Source organism: Myxine glutinosa, chromosome 9 (assembly GCF_964187855.1).
Source record: "Myxine glutinosa chromosome 9, kmMyxGlut1.1, whole genome shotgun sequence".
In the NCBI taxonomy this organism is placed as follows: domain Eukaryota; kingdom Metazoa; phylum Chordata; class Myxini; order Myxiniformes; family Myxinidae; genus Myxine; species Myxine glutinosa.
This window is the reverse complement of record NC_136269.1, coordinates 69,182,343-69,201,682: the sequence shown is the minus strand read 5'-3', so window position 1 is coordinate 69,201,682 and position 19,340 is coordinate 69,182,343. Positions and strand designations below refer to the sequence as shown.

General features: G+C 44.7%; 1 protein-coding gene across 2 annotated transcripts in view; it reads left to right on the top strand.

Annotated features, from left to right (window-relative positions):
• Positions 1-623: 623 nt before the first annotated feature.
• The window catches only part of TAF6 (TATA-box binding protein associated factor 6), a 37,739-nt gene continuing 19,022 nt past the window's right edge, over positions 624-19,340 (top strand). Inside the window, exons 1-6 of one of the 2 annotated variants that reach the window (XM_068129024.2) lie at positions 624-999; positions 3,985-4,071; positions 5,015-5,168; positions 6,518-6,574; positions 10,193-10,315; positions 10,760-10,911. In XM_068129024.2, coding sequence (XP_067985125.2) covers positions 841-999; positions 3,985-4,071; positions 5,015-5,168; positions 6,518-6,574; positions 10,193-10,315; positions 10,760-10,911 — 732 coding nt within the window. In that variant the 5' untranslated portion in view covers positions 624-840. Of the gene's footprint in view, positions 1,000-3,984; positions 4,072-5,014; positions 5,169-6,517; positions 6,575-10,192; positions 10,316-10,756; positions 10,912-19,340 lie in introns of both variants that reach the window. The other variant, XM_068129023.2, reaches the window with a different exon arrangement.

Sequence of the window (19,340 nt, the reverse complement as noted above, 5' to 3'; positions counted from 1 at the left end):
GCATCTGGATGTGAGTGCACACCTGGCTGCAAGATCGTAGGCCTCATTTCCCCCAAAGCCCACATGAGCGGGAATCCAGCACAGATGGACCTCAGATCCTCTCCAACTGGCAATGTTGATCAGGTGCAGTACTTCGAGAACCAAGTCAAATCTGCATCCTTCCTTAGAGATCAAACTTTAGAGGATTCTTAATCATTACTGATCATTATGTTCGTTCTTTTGTCTTTCAGACCGTGTTCATTGTTGAAGTTGCAATAAACCGCCAACTGGATTAACAAAGAGAACTGGTCTTATTTAAACTTCGTCTTTTGTTTTAAACGTCATATTCACGTGATGCTCGGCACCAACGATGTGTACGGTCGCTTTTTTGGGGGTCTTAAGATGGCGGCGCCTTGACCCTCCGCATTCACTCCATTCAGCCATAACAGAGATCAGTGATTTGTGGTGCAACCTCGTGACGTCATCGACTTATAAAATACATCACCTCAAGATATTAGGAAATTACGTTTATATATATATATATTTGTCGTCTGGATGAAAGCTGAGAGATTTTGATCGTCCGTTTACACATCGGTTCATGCAAACGTAAGTTTGTAAAATAATGTACCCGGAAGTGATTCTGTAATCGCAAAGAGCAGGAAGTTTGCACCGTAAACTAATGACTGTTACATGTGAAACGGTTTCGAGTCTTTTGTGGTTTTGTGCTCCACTGTTATCGGGTTTCTAATTATTATTATTATTATTATTATTATTAATTTTTTTTTTTAACCTTTGCTTCTGTTGCTCTTTTCGCTTCCGGTGTTGAGAATTTGTGCCGGAGGCCCGGAGTCCGGACAGGCAATGGCCGAGGAGGAACGCAAGGTTCGTGTCAGTACGCCGTTGCTTCCCGTGGAGTCCGTACGGCTCATTGCCGAGTCAATGGGGGTGTCGCAGCTGCCAGAGGAGGCCTGTCAGATGCTGAGCGAAGATGTGAGTTACCGCCTCAATGAGCTCACTCAGGTACGTGTACTCCGCGGTCACGCAACGCGCGCTCCCACTTCCAGTGTCGGTGTGTTCCCATTTATACCTGATTAATCGTAATTGTCTTGTGAATCTTCGAACAGACGAGTTGATTGCTTTTAAGGCCAGCATTAAGGCCTGCTTTTTTATAATAAAAAGGTAAAAAATCAAACATTTAAACAGCCTTGGACGTGCACCTTGACCCCACGGCCAAGGCACACCATCTATCAGTATCAAGGCTGTGCCATTGCATTAGCATACACATGCACCTCAACCCAAAGGCTGAAGCACATGGTCATTCAAAACATGCATCCTGACCCCGAAGGGCCACAATGCATGGTCATACAATTGGACCCCTCCTCCATAGGAGTGAGTCCACCACTCCACCTGACCATTTGATGTGCATTCTGTCATACGGAGATCGTCCATTGGCCGAAGTGACGGTGGGTTACAATTATTATTGTTGGACAGATATTGCGTAATGACGTAATGACGTAATGACGTGTCGATCAGACGTCCACTCGTACCCCACTGCAAAGCCGCAATGAGCCGGCGAAGCCAAAGCCTCTTGCCACTATTTTACCCATCACTATGGCATCAGTAGGTTAGGTAGTTGGTCGTAGGTAGGTGTAGTAGGTACCGTACCTAGTTCCAAATGACACCATTTGCATTCTGGATGAGATGAAAATTTATAAAATTTACTTCTTGATTAATTCGGTGAATTCCGTCTCAACTTCGGATATTTCCGGCCGTGAAAAACTATCCCCGAGATTTCTAAAAAATAATTCTTCGTCAATTTTAGAATATTTGACGCCGTTTTCAGCGTCCGAAATGTGGTAAAAAGCTTTTTTGAAATATTTTTTCAAATGCTCGAATCTCATTGGTTCCGGTGTTTGGTGACGATTTTCGTTGAAGATAACCAGGGCCGGTGCGGCCCAGGGAACGAGGTTGGTCTTCAAGTATTTTAATTACAAATTAGAGGTGCATGAGATTGTGAATCAAACAAAGACGGGTGAAACAAACTCCTGTTGAACTTTTTTGCAATTTTTTATGCATACTTCCGCATCTACAAGATGGCGGCCTCCATGGAGCGATTTGGTTTTTGAAATATTTTTTCAAATGCTGGAATCTCATTGGTTCCGGTGTTTGGTGACGATTTTCGTTGAAGATAACCAGGGCCCGTGTTGGCCCGGGGAACGAGGTTGGTCTTAAAGTATTTTAATTACAAATTAGAGGTGCATAAGATGGTGAATCAAACAAAGACGGGTGAAACAAACTCCTATTGAACTTTTTCGCAATTATTTATGCATACTTCCACATCCGCAAGATGGCCGCCTCCATGGAGCGATTTGGTGCGTCAAAGCTTCGAAATTCTCAAAGGATCCAGCAAAATCTGGCTTTTCAACATAATACGTACGTGTTCATTCACAACACCGGCTTCGCCGGCTTTGAGAGCCCAATTAGCGACGGCCAGGATCACGTGTCAAGTTAGTGATTACCTCCGCCACCAAAGGTGGATGGAGGTTGTTTTCACCCTTGTCTGTTTGTCTGTGAACAAATTATCTCAAAAAGTTGTGGACGGATTCGAACGAAATTTGGCCGAGAGGTCGTGTATGTGACAAGGACAAAATTATTAGATTTTGGTGAAGATCCGGATTCGGATTTGGCTACTAGTAAATTTTAAGTGATTCTTCACCATTGGTGGATAGGGCCCAAAACGACACATAGTAGAATATCTCAAAAAGTTGTGGACGGATGTGGACGACCCTTGGTGGACCGGTTGTGTGTCTGACAAGGACGATTCGATTCGATTTTGGCGAAGATCTGAATATGGATTCGGATATGAGTATTATTTAATTTTTAAAGTGATTCTTCACCATTGGGAGATAGGGCCAAAAACGATACATAGCAGGATATCTCAAAAAGTTGTGGACGGATGTGGACGAAACTTGGTGGACCGGTTGTGTCTGACAAGGACAAATAGATTACATTTTAGTGAAAATCTGATTATTGATTCGGATATGAGAATTATTAATGTTTTTAAAGTGATTCTTCACCATTGGTAGATGGGGCCAAAACGATACATAGCAGGATATCTCATAAAGTTGTGGACGGATTTGGACGAAACTTGGTGGACCGGTTATGTGTCTGACAAGGACGATTCGGTTCGACTTTGGCGAAGATCTGAATATGGATTCGGATATGAGAATTATTTAATTTTTATGAATGATTCTTCACCATTGAGTGATATGGTCAACCAGGCAGAGGTATGCTCTCTGCTGAGTGACGTTCTAGTTTAACAAATAAACGTTCGGCACCCTATTCAGTTAGTATAGAGATCAGTGGATTCCAATCCAAATGTCGAGAGGAAAAGAGAGGGACAAGAAATTGTTAAAGAACTAACTTGACACATGTTGAAGAACGAACCTCCCCCCCTCCCCCCCCCCCCCCCCGGCCCAAATCACTATGCCTTTGTATACTACATATATAGTATAACTTCCCGAAGCAATAGAAAACTATTTATAGAAAAGTAGACGGAAGCAGCGCACAAACAATAACATCCACAGCCACCAAGACAGCAACAACCACGTGTGATAAAATATCCTTGTTTGGTGGACTTTACTTCATTTTACATCCTCATTGATATTTACAGATAGACATGCAATAAGTTTATGAAGTACAACATTCTGTCTTTTGATTAAACCCATCAGTGAAGCGACAGGTAGGCATGCCTCGTGTTAATGAAATAACATGATGACTGAACATACAATGTGATGATTGTTTGTTTAATGCCATGGCGTTGTGGCATGACCTCAGCATAGAGGAATTCTAACCTGTGACCAAATGGCTTTTATGGGCAAATATTTGAATTCCAAACACGTTTCAGAGTAAAATCCGCTAAATGGATATTTTTCATGTGTACACGGTATTTTGTGGGCATGTTAAACGTGTTAACATGCCTTTCGCACCTTCCTCACACTTTAGGAGGCTGCAAAGTTCATGAGGCATGGGAAGCGGTGCAAAGTTTCAATGATAGATTTTGATCATGCTCTCAAACTGAAGAATGTTGAGGTGAGAAAATGAGAGCCTGAAATCGTTGGAATTTGTCTTGCTTTGGGTGATGTGCTGTTACTCCTTTCTTACTTTTCTATTCACGTTTTTCTGAATACAAAGCCTAGGCTCATGGAAGAGCGAGGAAACAGGATAAAAGGTAATGCACTGACAGTGGGCAACACAGGGATGAATAAAAATTGCTTTGCAATACATGTGCCCTATATATGTGATAATTTCAAAGTCCAAAAAGGGCATAACTGTGATAAATTGACAAAACGCCCTGAAACTCAAACTTGTTGTGTAACTTATTATAATAAAGCCACGTGCCAAGTTTCAGTTGTTTATGTTAAAGGGTATGGGGAAAAAGTCTGAAAAACCACAGGTGGGGTGGGCGGAGAACAAGTCTGTAGTCCCCTTCGGGAAACCGGTAGGGGACTAATATAAGCAGGTGAATCGGAGAGGAGAGGAGAGGGAAGGAAACATAGAAAGTTGATTGGGAGATGTTAGGAAGGATATAAAACATCATGGGGAATAGTGGTGGATGACCTGAGATGGTTGAGCACTGCTAACTTAAAACCTTGGGGGACAAGGATTAAACAGACGAAAAGAGTAAGTTTCACAAGTGGGAGAAGAGAGTAAGAAAGGAGTGGAAGTAATCATCACGTTTGAATTTATGGAGTTTCACAAGGATGGGGTTGCTAGAAAATCACATATGACCTGGATGTACTTGGCATGGATGGGGGGGATGAAAGAGAAGAGCGAACAATAAAGGAATAACTTTCTTTCCCCTGAACTTTCCACCAAATACACCAATGGTAAATTGTAACCCGAAACCCAGTTGGAAGAGATTTAAAAAAACAATAGCCCTACTACTTCAATGTGTGGAGTGCATTAATTTGTGTTTTTATTAGTGAAAGTTTGCAAGTGATGCCTGCTTTTCACATTTTCTGTCCTTGTGCAGCCACTTTACGGCTTCTACCCGAAGGAGTCCATCCCGTTCCGCTTTGCAAGTGGTGGTGGACGTGAACTGTTCTTCTATGATGAGCAGGAAGTGACATTAAGTGACGTCATCAACACTCCACTTCCTCGAGCACCCCTTGATGTCTCTCTCAAAGGTCAGGGGTCTGCTGGGCTGGGCATGCGTTTTGAGATGGATAAGCTATTTCATTCTGTTGTGTATTCAGATTATTCTTGATTAGTGACTTAATTTCTAATTGGCGTCAGGAAGGGCATCCGGCCATAAAAACATTGCCTCAAACAGGGAACCATGATTGTCATGGGGCCCGCAAGGCTACCCCCCGCTCCAGCGGGGAAAAATGGCCTTAAAACGATCATTCATTCATTCATTCAGTGACTTGATTTCTAATACACACAACATGGAAGCAAAATTTAATCTTTTTTATTAACGATACAACTTTGCGGAATATTCAATGGAAAATAACAATTTGGCACAACATTCTACCTCTCAAGTGAACGACGTTTTCAATTGTGAATTATTTTGATGCAACATGTAAAATGTGATTTATTTCTTCATTCGAAGCAGAGCAGTTAGTTTGTCAAATGAAAGCTCTCTAAGTTTGCACTCCGATGCGTAACTCATTTGGATAATTAGCATTTCCTGCAGTATGTGAGACTCGGTCAGTATAGGACATCTCGGTCAGTATAGGCACATACGTGCCACCAAGAAAATGATGCAACCAGCAGTCACAAGCCGCATGCAAAATAATAATAATAATAACTCAAGAAAATCAACTTTATTTTATGTCTTTAATACAGGAAAATCATAATTTATTTTATGTTCTTAACTCTTTTATTCATGAAAATATATAGCACAAAACGAATAGACACGTTAATTAAAGTTGCACTTTGGGCAAATTTGATAGTTTAAGTCTTTCACCCTATTTTCCACATTACCCCCTACATTTGCGGTTCACGGGGATTTTCAAGAACGAAACCCCCCCCCCCCCCCCCGCCCCCTTCCCTCCGTAAACGGTAAGACCATCCTGTGTATATTTAAACACTGCGCCGGTTACAACTTAAACACTCGTGTTGTATGAACTCTCTAGTGTTGTTGTTTTTTGTTTTTTAAAGGAGATGTTATACATTTTAGATGCCATGTCAAATAAAGTTGACATTTTAACTGGTCACTGCAAAATATTTGATTTTAGCTGTACATTTGATTTTAGCTGTACAAAATGGTAGTTTTCCACCTATTTGATGAAGTTTGAGGTGAGTAAGGTATGTAGTTGTGTTGATGCGATGTTTAATGACTCGTGGGTAGGGGGAAAGACGCTGCTTATTCAAGTTTTGGTTATAATTCTTATCTCCCCCTGATTTACCATCAGCATCTGGTCATTTGGCAGGTGCAGCATTATCATCATTTCTTGGTGTAAGTCAATGGAGAACTTAGCTCCTCTGCTTGCTTTATATTTAATTTTACCTTTCCTCACCTTCCTCCCCACAGCTCATTGGCTGAGCATTGAGGGAGTTCAACCTTCAGTACCTGAGAACCCACCGCCCAGTAAGGGATTTTTCTTCTGGGTTATAGTTCATGATTTTGTGGGTGGTGTTGTCGGGGGGGGGGGGGGGGGGGGTGGAGAGGGCGATTCTTGCTCTTACTTTTGATTTTGATTGGTTGAAAGTGTCTAGATAGTAAACCATCAGTCTCACCCGGTACTGACTGACTTGACGAAGGCATCGAATATTCAGATATCCCACATAAGTTATCATGAGAAACACAAATGTGACATTTGGTAAATCACTAGTGATTCACTCATTGAGTGGAACAGGTCAAACTCAGCACTTAATTAGAGTGATTCTCAGAAGGTTAAAGAAGCTGGGTCATGGTCAAGGCTCGTGCAACATACACTTTATTTTGAGGCGAACCCAAAGGCGATTTTTGCTTAAAGTCCTATTGAGGTTAATTGCCTTGGAATCACATGGACAAATTGCCTCGTTTTATGAGGTTATTGCACGATTTTCCATGGTTATCTGAGGCCATGGTGCTGAAAGGATGCCACAAGTGATGGATTCATGACCAGGTGATTAGTCCAATTTGATACCAGTCTTCAACTCTTTCTGGGTCTGTTCTGATTTCTTCTTTGTAGCATGAAGATAGTGCTTGCTTTGCTCCTCTATAAGCTAAGTTGTGCTGATGAGATGAGTTGTGTTCCTGTTTGTTGAATTGTTGTAAAGCATTTGTCCATTACTCTACCTGTAAAACCCATATGTCTCTTTTGCTTTTGTGTGTCTTGTTCAGGCAATACAGTAAGTAGATCCCACTTGTTTGCCTATAATGTCCTTCCACTTTCTTTTCCTCTCTCTCTGTCTCTGTCTCTGTCTCTGTCTCTGTCTCTACCTGTCTCTCTCTCCGTCTCTACCTGTCTCTCTCTCCGTCTCTACCTGTCTCTCTCTCTCCGTCTCTACCTGTCTCTCTCTCCGTCTCTACCTGTCTCTCTCTCCGTCTCTACCTGTCTCTCTCTCCGTCTCTACCTGTCTCTCTCTCCGTCTCTACCTGTCTCTCTCTCCGTCTCTACCTGTCTCTCTCTCCGTCTCTACCTGTCTCTCTCTCTGTCTCTACCTGTCTCTCTCTCTGTCTCTACCTGTCTCTCTCTCTGTCTCTACCTGTCTCTCTCTCTGTCTCTACCTGTCTCTCTCTCTGTCTCTACCTGTCTCTCTCTGTCTCTACCTGTCTCTCTCTGTCTCTACCTGTCTCTCTCTCTGTCTCTACCTATCTCTCTCTCTGTCTCTACCTGTCTCTCTCTCTGTCTCTACCTGTCTCTCTCTCTGTCTCTACCTGTCTCTCTCTCTGTCTCTACCTGTCTCTCTCTCTGTCTCTACCTGTCTCTCTCTGTCTCTGTCTCTCTCTCATCTCAATCCCCATCTCCTCCCCCCAAATTAATTATTTCCAACACTTTTTACAATTAAAAAAAAATCCCTTTTGCCCTCATACACTGCACTTCAGATCAGATCCCTATTCTGAGCCTATTGGCCACCTCACTAGCATTCTTTTTTATTTTCTTCATCGTTCACCTTAATCTTTCCTCTCTATCATGCTGATTTATAAATTTACTCCTGTCGTTAATCTTCTTTCTCTCTCCTTTCACTCCTTCATTCATATGTACTGTTGTGGGTTCAAGGGTCGTGAGGGGAGTGCTCGGACCCACTTCCCAGCCGATGAGCCGCAGATAACTTTGTGGAATGATGGGTTGCTAAGCAACCACAGACGCAGTCTGAGATGCTTAATTTAGGTAGTGTTCCAATCCCCACTTTACCTTCCCAGCAAATGAATCACCCCAGATAAGGACTGTGGTTCCCAGCGCTCCACTGCTGTCAATCAGAATGGCCAAGCAATACCATTAGTGGAACACTTGCTATTGTCTAACCATAACAAAATGGCGGGGTAGAACTCCCTGTCACTATTACACACTATGGTCTAGCCTAACCAATGGAAAGAGATGACTGGGCAGTTTGGAAAGCAGTTTATGAGGATTTAGCAAAGGCACGTATATAAAATCAGGTAGTGTTACAAAATAAAAAATATCTTACCCCTAAGCACAATAGCCCCTCCCACGCCTCCTGCCCCCAAGCCCTCTCCCTCCCACACTTCTCCCTGCTCTCAAATGTTGTGGTTGTGTGCTTACCCTTCTGTCTTCCACTCCCTCTTTTTGTATATTTTGTTTGTCTGGTTTGTTTTGTTTGTTTGTTTGTGAAATAAATGTTAGCTCTTTCACGAGCCTCGATTCAGTATACAAAAAAAAATTAAAAAATCTTATCACAACTTTTACACACACAGGCACCTCAAGCATCCCGGGAGAAGGGGATAAGAAAGATTGATAGATAGAGGAGTGAAGTTTAGCTCCTACGAGTAGCAAAGTATGAAGCTGGGCAGCTCACATGGTAACTAACAGGATGTGTGGTGCGGATGAGTGAGGTGTGCGGTTTCATGTAGTGCGAGTCCTGAAAAGGACTGTTGTGAACTCTGTTGACACTCCGCAAAACCATATGGATTCAATAAGGTGTGTGCGATGGAAGGTGCAAGGATGTAAGATGCGTGTTTAAGATGTATAGGGATGGAAGTCTGCTCTGAGGAGAATCTCTGTTGATTATCTTGATGCTCGAGAGTTTGTGGTTGGTTTTAACAAAGTCAGTAAGGGAGGTTCTGTCAGCGAGGAGGTGGTAAACCACGCATGGAAGTCTGCATCTCCACACCCAATCCGCTTGACGCTCTCAGCACCTGCTCTGCTGCGTTCTCAGCACTCGTTCTGTTGCGTTCCTCGGACACCGGCACTTGGCGTGGCCCACCTCGGACTCTCGACCCCTTCACTCAATCACCACCTTTGTTCAATTGACCAACCAACTCCAAAATCTGAGGACTACTGTTGCTGAACTTCAAGCTGACCCTTGGAATTCAACTCCCCCGGAGAATTTCCGAACTGACACTCGGAACTCTGCCAGGCACTTTATCGCCCTAGCTCCTGTCGCATTCCACGGCTATTGGCTGGCGCACTGTGATCCGGCTATTGTGATTGGCTGCAGGAATGCCGGGGCTGGCTTCTGATGTCTCGGAGACAGTGGGGAGGACAGGGCAAGCATAAAGGGTCGTACAATGCGTCTGACATTCATGTGAATGCCCAGCCATGCCTGCATTTGCTGCGCTAAAGTGGTGTCATGTTCGATTGAAGCACTGCTGAATGGATTTATGTTCGAGCAAGTGTCTGAGCATGGGGTCTGAGAATGGGGAATGGGGTCTGATAATTAGCAATGGAAAAGGATAAGGCATCAGTATTCCTTGACACTTTGGTGACAAGGCTGACACTTTAATTCTGGCTTGGATGTGAGGGGTCAACATCTACACAAATCCCACCAATCGTGATTGACTTTTGTATTTGCATCATCATGATCTGTGGTTCAAATCCTCACCCAAAGGCATGAGCAATTCCAATCTGTCAAAAGTACTTCCTCCAATGCCATCATTTTGTTGTCCTTATGGAATGCTGTTGTGATGGTGGTTTTGTGCAACTTTTGGTCAGGTTGATATCAAGTTTCTTTTTAAATTTGTATTATGATCTAATTCATGCATGGAAACAAAAGTATGCAGTGTTTAAGGTAAATCATGGTGTTTGTTTGTGCTGTGCAGTCCCCAAAGAACAGCAAAAGAAGGAGTCGACAGAGCCGTTACGCATCATGAAACCTGGGCAGCTGGATGGTGGCAGCAAATTCGGCTTAAAGGGACAGGAGGCAACTCCTGCAGATGGAAAGGGTCAGTTCCTGGCATTGGTCTTCAGAGGAATGAGGGTGATGTTCATGCACACAAATGAGACCATTGTGATGGCTCGATTAAAGAGTACTAATGGAACATGAGGATGTTATTTAAATTTAATAAGCCGTGTGTATTTGAAGTGGAAGAATTTGGCCTTTTCAATTATCTTCTTCGATCTTTACCTCTTGAGGGTATTTGTTTCAACTTGTTCTTCTGAGCTGAAATGTAACGATGATTCCAAATTTCTCAACTGATTTGCTCGGCATTGTTTCTTTAAAGATCCCTACAGATCTCTTTGTGCTTTTCCAACAACGTTCCAGCCACAAACATTGCAGTTTTTAAAAATCTTCACTGAAAATATTTCATTTCTGTTCACTTTTATTTTGCTCTGTGAAGCATTCGGTTAATAATTGGGCAAATTTATGTCAACTTATTTTGAAGCAGCGCCCAACAAGGAGAAGCATAAATCTGGTGTACTGGAAGGCGGCATGTTACGGATCAAGACTCGGTGTTCTCATGAGCTCTCCGTGGAGCAGCAGCTATATTACAAGGAAATCACCGAGGCTTGTGTTGGCTCTTGCGAAGCCAAGCGTGCAGTGAGTAAACGTGGTTATTGCTTTATTTTTTCTTTCACTTACTCAAGTGAAATATATTGTTGCAGTTTTGGGAAACCTCGAATAAGTAATGGCAACCACCATACAGGTCCCTTAGAATAGTTATTTCAAAGCAGAACATTATCCCTTATTTCAAGCCCCATCTCATTATTTTGGGTTAGTATGTCTTTATGCGTTGGGGAGGGAAAGACAAGCCCTCCACTCATAAGGGTGGACCTCATAAGACCCCATAGACCCAGAGGACCTCAAAGACCCTGAAGACCCTTAAGAACGAAGCCCTTAAATAGCCCGAACACCCTTAAACTCACCCGAAGACCCTTAAATACCCTGTGCCCGCATTTTACTAAGAGCGTACATCCAAAACCGTTCAATGGAGGAAATTGAAGCTCTACCACAAGTTACATGACCATTTGATATGGCACATGTTACGGATTCGTCACTTCCGTCTTTGTGGTTGTCATCCACTTGAAGCATTTTTAGTTTCATGTACTATTATTGTTACAGTTTGAGTGTGAAATGGAGATAACTGTCTTTGAAGGTAAAAATAGTCTCAGAAGGAAAACGAGATGGGTGAGGGAAAACAGAAGAAGAAGAAGCGGCGGGCGAGCGGATCGAGTGAGATCGGGAAAGGAAGGCCTATCTGCTTCGAGGTGTCGAGCGGACGCTGGTGGACATTGGTCACGAGCGAATATTGGTTTCCCCGGGAAAGGGATTCCTGTGACGGTGTCGTTATTGTTGTGGCAGATAAACCTGCGTGACGGGTTTTGCTTTTGGTTCCGAAAGTGAATCATCGCTGGAGAGCAAGTACGCCTCCATTACCGGCCCGTCCGCCATTTCACCTCGCACCAGCCATTTCACCTCGCACCAGCCCTTCGCCTGGTTCTCGTGTGTGTCATGGATTTCGCTTTGGAACTCGCGGTTCTTCGCTATTCTCCGCTTGGGAGCCGCTGATCGTTCATGTCAGCATCATTGTCTGGTGAACCGAAGGTGTGAATTCCCAGTCGCCTTTTGGGTGAACTTTTACCGGACCGACGTCGGCCCGACACCTCACCAACCGGCTCGTCTGCAGCGTCGACTGTTAGCCGTTCTGGGTTCAGGTCTCAGTACGACCTTTTCTTGTGATCGCGAGAGCCAAGGGGATCGACTTTGGCCTGGTATCGTGACACAGTGACTTTGGCCTTGGGGGGTGTTACCCATTGCTCACGTGGGAATACCGTGAGTTATTGATTCAGGAAATTGGTGGTACCATCATAGAAATTATATGGTGTTTGCTGTGCAAGTGAGGCTTTCTTGTACGTGCGTTACTTGTTATTATTGTGTGGTTTTAATACAATACTTGGTTTTGGTAACAATTGATTGGTGTGGTTTCATCATTGGTCATTGGCACACCTAATAGCACATCTTTCTGCCGTGACTCCTTTCAGGGCTCGGAGGTACACCGTGGCCGGGGTTTGGGGAGGAGCACGTAACACACATATTGATTGTATGTCGAAAACCGTTCAACGGAGGAACTGTAAACTTTACTGCGTCACATGCCCATTTGGTATAGCACATATTACTTGGAAGATGCCCGCTCCCTCAGAGCTTGCATGGTGAATGAAACAAATCCAATGCCCATGAGTGTGTTTGGATAATCGTGGAGCCAATCGGTGGGGTAAACTCCTGCCTCTCTATTTATTATGCACACACGATCACTATATTATATCCAAGAAATATCCACACCCTCAGATACAACAACAACAACATGCATTTTAAGGCCATTTACCCTGCTAGAGCGGGGATTAGCCTTGCGGTCCCCATGACAATCTTCTCCATTTTGCCCTATTTTCTGCATCTCTCCTTGTTAACCCCCTTGCCCGCATTTCTTCTTCCACCATCTTTAGCCAAGTCTTTCTCGGTCTTCCCCGTCCTCTACTTCCTTCTACATTCATTTCCATCACTCTTCTCAACCAGTCACTTTCATCCTTCCTCAACACATGACCAAACCATCTCAACCTGTTCCTCTTCACAGCATCAATCACAGGCTCTATTCCCATCATCTTTCGCAATTCATCATTTGTCTTCCTCTCTCTCAACGATACTCCGCACATCCACCGAACCATTCGCATTTCCACCCTTTCCAGCCTACGTTGCTGCTCTACTTTCATTTCCCATGTCTCGCTCCCATAAATCATAACACTTCTCACACATGCAGCATACACCTTTCCCTTCAGCTTCAACGACACTCCCCTCATCAGCACGCCACTCAGTTCCCGAAACTTCTTCCATGCATATCTCACTCGAGCAACCGTTGCCGAGTCTGATCCACCTTCTCCATTCAGCATGTCTCAGAGGAAGCAAAATGTTTTCACACCTTCCAGCTTCACGCCGTCTCCAAGATCCAACTCAACATTTCCTCCATCTGCAGCTCCCTCTGTGCACACCTTACATTTGAATGTAGCTGCCACACTGGTTAATGACCCTCTCAGACCACTACATTTTTGATGAACCCACTCAGCGCACATTGTACATTGAATGGAGTTCACTCCGACACCCTTCCTGCACACAGCACACGGCCACTTCCCAGTTCTTTCCACCTCACCACATGCTTTACCACTTGCCATCACCTTCGTCTTTCCGATATTCACCTTCAGACCTTTTGTCTCCATACATTCCTTCCACTTGTTCATCTTTTCCTTCAGTCCATCCATACTTTCCGCAATCAACACCAGATCATCTGCATACAACAACTCCCATGGTAAACCCTCCTTTACGTTCTGAGCCAGCACCTCCATCACAGCTACAAATAGTAGTGGACTTATTACCGACCCCTGATGCACTCCCACCTTCACCTCAAACTCACCACTGTTCCCGTCCTTCGTCCTTACAGCTGTGCGCGCTCTTTTGTACATTGCCATCACTACTCTGATCAACCATTCCTCCACTCCTAACTTCCTCAATGCCCATGTCAAGATTTCACATGGAACCCCATCGAATGCTTTCTCCAGATCAACAAACCCAAGAAACAACTTCCTCCTCTTCTCCATGTTCTTCTCCTGCAACTGCCTCACAATAAAGAGCACGTCTGTCATTCCTCTTCCTGGCATAAATCCAAACTGCATTTCGCCGATCTTCACCTTCTTCCTTATCCTCCTTTCCAATACCTTCATTCCATGCTCCAATAACTTTATCGCTTGGTACGAGCCAATCTAGCCTCAGATATACATATATATATATATATATATATATATATATATATATATATATATATATATATATATATATATATATATATATATATATATAATTGTTCGGTCAAAATTGTTGCACGCTCAGTCAGGGTCGCCCAGATATCTCAGATGGCAGAGCACTGGTACGGTTTTCCAGAGGACCTGGGTTCGATTCCTGGTCTGGGCGTGTAATTTTCCCACATAAATCACTTTAATGATTTAATCTTGTTCATTAATCTAATATTAATTTTGTACTTTTACAATTCACCTTCATTATTATTTCATAACATTTTATATTGCACAGATCCTAGCGAAATATAAACACGTTTTAATAAAATCGCCAATTAAAAGGATAATGAACATACAACATAACATACATCTTCTCAGGGAAGTGACGTCGCTTTTTCTTCAATGAACAGTTCCATTGAAACTCTCTCGATTCTAAGGTCAAATGGTTTGCTGAAAGAGAAAGGCTGTACTGGAATCTCATTCAAGCTTACGGGAAAGCTCACCCAGAAACATCCAAAATGGACGTTCAGCTCATAGTTGTGAAAACATGGGTTGAAATGAAAAAGCAACCCCATGGCATCTGAGCTGCCGTGTCGGAGAAAAATCAACCTCGTTTATCTGTTGGCATGGGTACACCACTATTACTAATGGGTGTACCCATGCCATCTTCAAACTCGATGACTACCATGGGAAGATGACGTTTAGACAAAGCGATTTGTTTTATCATTAATGTATTGAATACATGTATCATTGAATACTTGCATCTTTAGTAAAGGGTGCCTGGAACAAAAGTTGCCATTGATTCATTTAGCATTACATACGATACTGGAAGCACCCATCCCCCTGTAGCACTCCGTAATGATTAAACATACACCCCCATGCGTTGCGTAATTTTTGAATGGCCCCTAATCACACCAAATTCCCTAGGGTCTGAGTAGAACCGCCTTTAGAGGCCCTTTTTCCCCGCAGAACGAGTGTTGGCCTTTTTTGGGCACCGTGGTCCCCTTTTTGAAGCAATGTTTTATGGCCGGATGCCCTTCCTGCCGCCAACCCTGTTAGTCGCCTCTTGCGACACGCAGGGAATTACCAGTGAATTGGTACTCACCCTTGGGTCTGAGTATAAATAAAAAATGAACGCAATAATTAATTGTGTAATTAAAGCTCGACAATAAGAGAATAAGACAATTGGTCTGTTTAATCAAGAGGTTTCTCCGGCGAGCTCCTGTTTTTTTTTTTTTGTTTTTTTTTTTTGTATACAGAGTCGAGGCTCATGAAAGAGCTAACATTTATCAAACAGACAAATCAAACAAACAAGCACACAAAGTATATAAAAAGGGGAGCGGTCGACAAGATGGGGAGAGAAGGAGAGGAAGCACACAAACACAACATTTGAGAGCAGGGACATCGGGAGATGTGTGGGAGGGAGAGGGCCTGGGGGGAGGCAACAACAACACAACATGCATTTTAAAAGGCCATTTTCCCTGCTAGAGCGGGGGTTAGCCTGGGGGGAGGCAGGATAGGTATAAAACGCAAGGACACCAAGGACTTCCAGGAAAGAAGACAAAAGTCACCTCAAAAAAGTGGATTTGGGGTGAAATTAGCGGGGGTAGAAAAGATCAAGGTTTTGGATTGGGGAAGATAAGAGATTTTTTTTTTTTTTTTTTTTTTTTTTTTTTTTGTATACAATATCGAGGCTCGTGAAAGAGCGAACATTAATCACACAGAAAGACAAACCGACACATAAAACATATAACATAGGGAGCGGTAGACAAGATGGGGAGAGAGGGGGAAGGACACAAACACAACATTTGAGAGCAGGGACCGAGAGACATGGAGACATCGAGAGATCTGAGAGAGGGCGAGGGCTTTGGGGGGGGGGGGCGTGGGAAGGGGGCAGTGGGAGAGGTATAAAACATATGGACACTGCCAGGACTTCCAGGAAAGAAGTTGGAATTTCAAACAAGGTGGATCTGGGGTGAATTAGCGGGGGTAGAAAAGATCAAGGTTTTGGATGGGGGAAGATAAGAGATGGTGGTGAACAGCTGTTTTAAAGACCTGGAGGGAGGAGTGGGATTGAAGGGAGTGAGGGAGTTTGTTCCAGAGGCGGGAGAAAAGAGGAATGAAAGAGTGAAGGTGAGCGGAGAGCCGAGATTTCGGCAGTTTAACCATCAGAGGGTTGCTGGCAGATCTTGTGCGACCTGTAGGAATATTTGGGGGACAGAGCACAGAGAGAGCTGGGGGTGCAAGGCCGGAGAGGAGTCGGTAGAAGACAGAAAGACCACCTACCTGCCTGCGGTGAGTGAGTGAAAGGCCCTCAGAGATAGCTTCATCGCGGGAGATTCCAATAATTCTGAAAGCTTTGGTTTCAACAGCGTGAAGCCGAGCTAGGTGTGAGGCAGGAGCACCGGCCCATAGGGGAGAACAGTATTCCATTGAGCTGCGGATGAAAGCCTTGTATGTGGTGAGGAGCTCAGGTGTGCCGAGGAAGGACTTCGCACGACGGAGGATGCCCAGTCGGCGACTGGCTTTGGAGGCCAGCTTGGAAATGTGGTTTTCCCAAGAAAGATCATGGCAGATAGTGAGACCCAAAATCTTGAGCGACAGAACTTCTTGGAGAGGATTGTTGAGAAAGTAGATGGGAGGGTTGTCCAGTCGATCTTTTCGGAGAGACATAGTAAGAGTGTGAGATTTGTCAGGATTGAAAGACATGTTCCACTTGTTTGACCAGTCTGTGATTTTGTCCAGGTCTTCAGAGAGTGAGGAGGCAGCAGACTGCCGATCTGAGGGAAGAGGAATGGAGCGGCAGAGAGTGGAGTCATCAGCAAAGAGATAGAGAGGATTTTCGAGAGAGTCAGAGAGATCATTGATGAAGACCAGAAAAAGCACGGGGCCCAGAACACTGCCTTGGGGAACTCCAGCCTGAACAGGAAGAGGAGATGAGAGAAACCCATTCAGGGCCACACGTTGACGACGACTAGAGAGGAAGTCCGCCAGCCATGCGTGGAGATTTCCATGGATACCAAAGGAGGAGAGTTTGGTGAGCAGAGCGGGGTGCCAGACCGTGTCGAAGGCACGTGATATGTCGAGGGAGACAGCTCTAATTTCCTGTTTGGCATTGAGGACCTCCATCCATTGTTGAGACAGCAGAAGCAGCATGTCCAGAGTAGAGTGACCTGGTCTGAAACCAAATTGATGATCAGAGATCAAGCCATTGGAGAAGAGGAAAGATTTCATATCAGAAGCAATGATGGATTCCATGACTTTGCTGATAATTGGGAGAAGGCTGATTGGTCTGTAGTTGCTAGGATCTGTTTTTGCACCTTTTTTGTGCAAAGCGGTGATGTTGGCTGATTTCCAAGCAGATGGCAGTTGACCTTGAGCAAAAGAGAGGGTGAAGAGAACAGAGAGAGGGTGAGATAGAGCAGCAGAGCAGGATTTTAGGACCCGTGGGCTGATGCCGTCGGGTCCAGTTGCAGAATCAGAGTCGAGGGTTGACAGAAACTTTTCCACCTTGTCAGGAGGAAAGGACACGGAGTCCAGGAGCAGCAGGGTACGACTGGGTATGGTGGGTACAGAGAGGGATGGGTTTGGGACACAAGATTTAGAGGCAAACACAGAGTTGAGGCATTCAGCTTTTTCACGTGCGGAGTCAGCTGTGTAGCCGTTTGAGGTAAGGGAGGGGATGGAGGGGGAACAAACACCAGAAACGGATTTGACCAGACGCCACCAGGATTTGGAAGAGGGAGACAGATAAGAGAGTTCGGTCTTGAGAACGGAGAGATATTGTTTCCTGGCTCTCCTGAGGGTGGACACACACTTGTTTCGGGCTTTGTGAAAGGAAATGAGATTTCCTTCCGTTGGGTTTGCTTTCCAGGAGACGAAGGCAAGTTGTTTCTGGGCAACAGCCTCACCACAAGATTCCGTGTACCATGGACGGGAGGAAGGGTATGACAACTGAAGACGAGATGGGATAAATCTGTGCATGAGAGAGAGCAATTTACTTTGGAAGAATTCCCAGGATGAGTTGATGTCAGAGGTGGTAGAGATGGGAGACCAGTCCAGATGATTGATGGCTGCTTGAAGACCGTGCCAGTTGGCCTGAGTGAAATGCCAGACTCGTCGACGCTGAGCAGGCTCCCTGAGGATGGTCAGAGAGATGTCCACTTTAACAAGGACATGATCAGATGTTCCGATCGGAGCAGAAGAAGAGCAGCAGACATTTTCAGGGAAGTTAGTCATAACCAAGTCCAGAAGAGAAGATGTTCCGTTGACTGAGATCCGGGTCGGGAAATTGACAGATTGTGTCAGTCCCAGTGAGTCGCAGAAGTCCTTTGCTGAGGAGCCATGGCTGGTGAGAGAGGTACCCACACCCAGCCAACTGGCATGATGACAGTTGAAATCACCACATATGAGGAAGAGAGAGTTGGGATGAGTAGATAGAAGTTGGTCCATATCATCAGACAGCGAGATGTAGATGGAGTCATCACTGTTTGGTGGACGGTACAACACACATATGAACAAGAGGTGGGAGCGAAGGGGAAGCCGTAGCCAGAGGTATTCCTGGGGGTGAGGTGGAGAGAGTGCAGTGCAGGGCGAGTGAGGAAGAGAGTTTTTGATAAAGATAGCAACCCCGCCTCCAGGACGAGGCTGGTGGTGAACAGCAGTTTTAAAGACCTGGAGGGAGGAGTGGGATTGAAGAGAGTGAGGGAGTTTGTTCCACAGGCGGGAGAAAAGAGGAATGAAGGAGTGAAGGTGAGCAGAGAGTCTTGATTTTGGCAGTTTAACCATAAGAGGGTTGCAGGCAGATATTGTGCGACCTGCAGGAATATTTGGGGGACAGAGCCCAGAGAGAGCTGGGGGAGCAAGGCCGGAGAGGAGTCGGTAGAAGACGGAAAGACCACCAACCTGCCTGCGGTGAGTAAGTGAAAGGCCCTCGGAGATAGCGTCATCGCGGGAGATTCCAATGATTCTGAACGCTTTGGTTTCAACAGCGTGAAGACGAGCTAGGTGTGAGGCAGGAGCACCAGCCCAGAGGGGAGAGCAGTATTCCAATGAGCTGCGGATGAAAGCCTTGTATGTGGTGAGGAGCTCAGGTGTGCCAAGGAAGGACTGTTTATTCAGTATCCCGGCAATATAAATTATTATGGCCCCGTGCTGTCAAATAACTGTCACATGACTATATTTCTTTAAGAG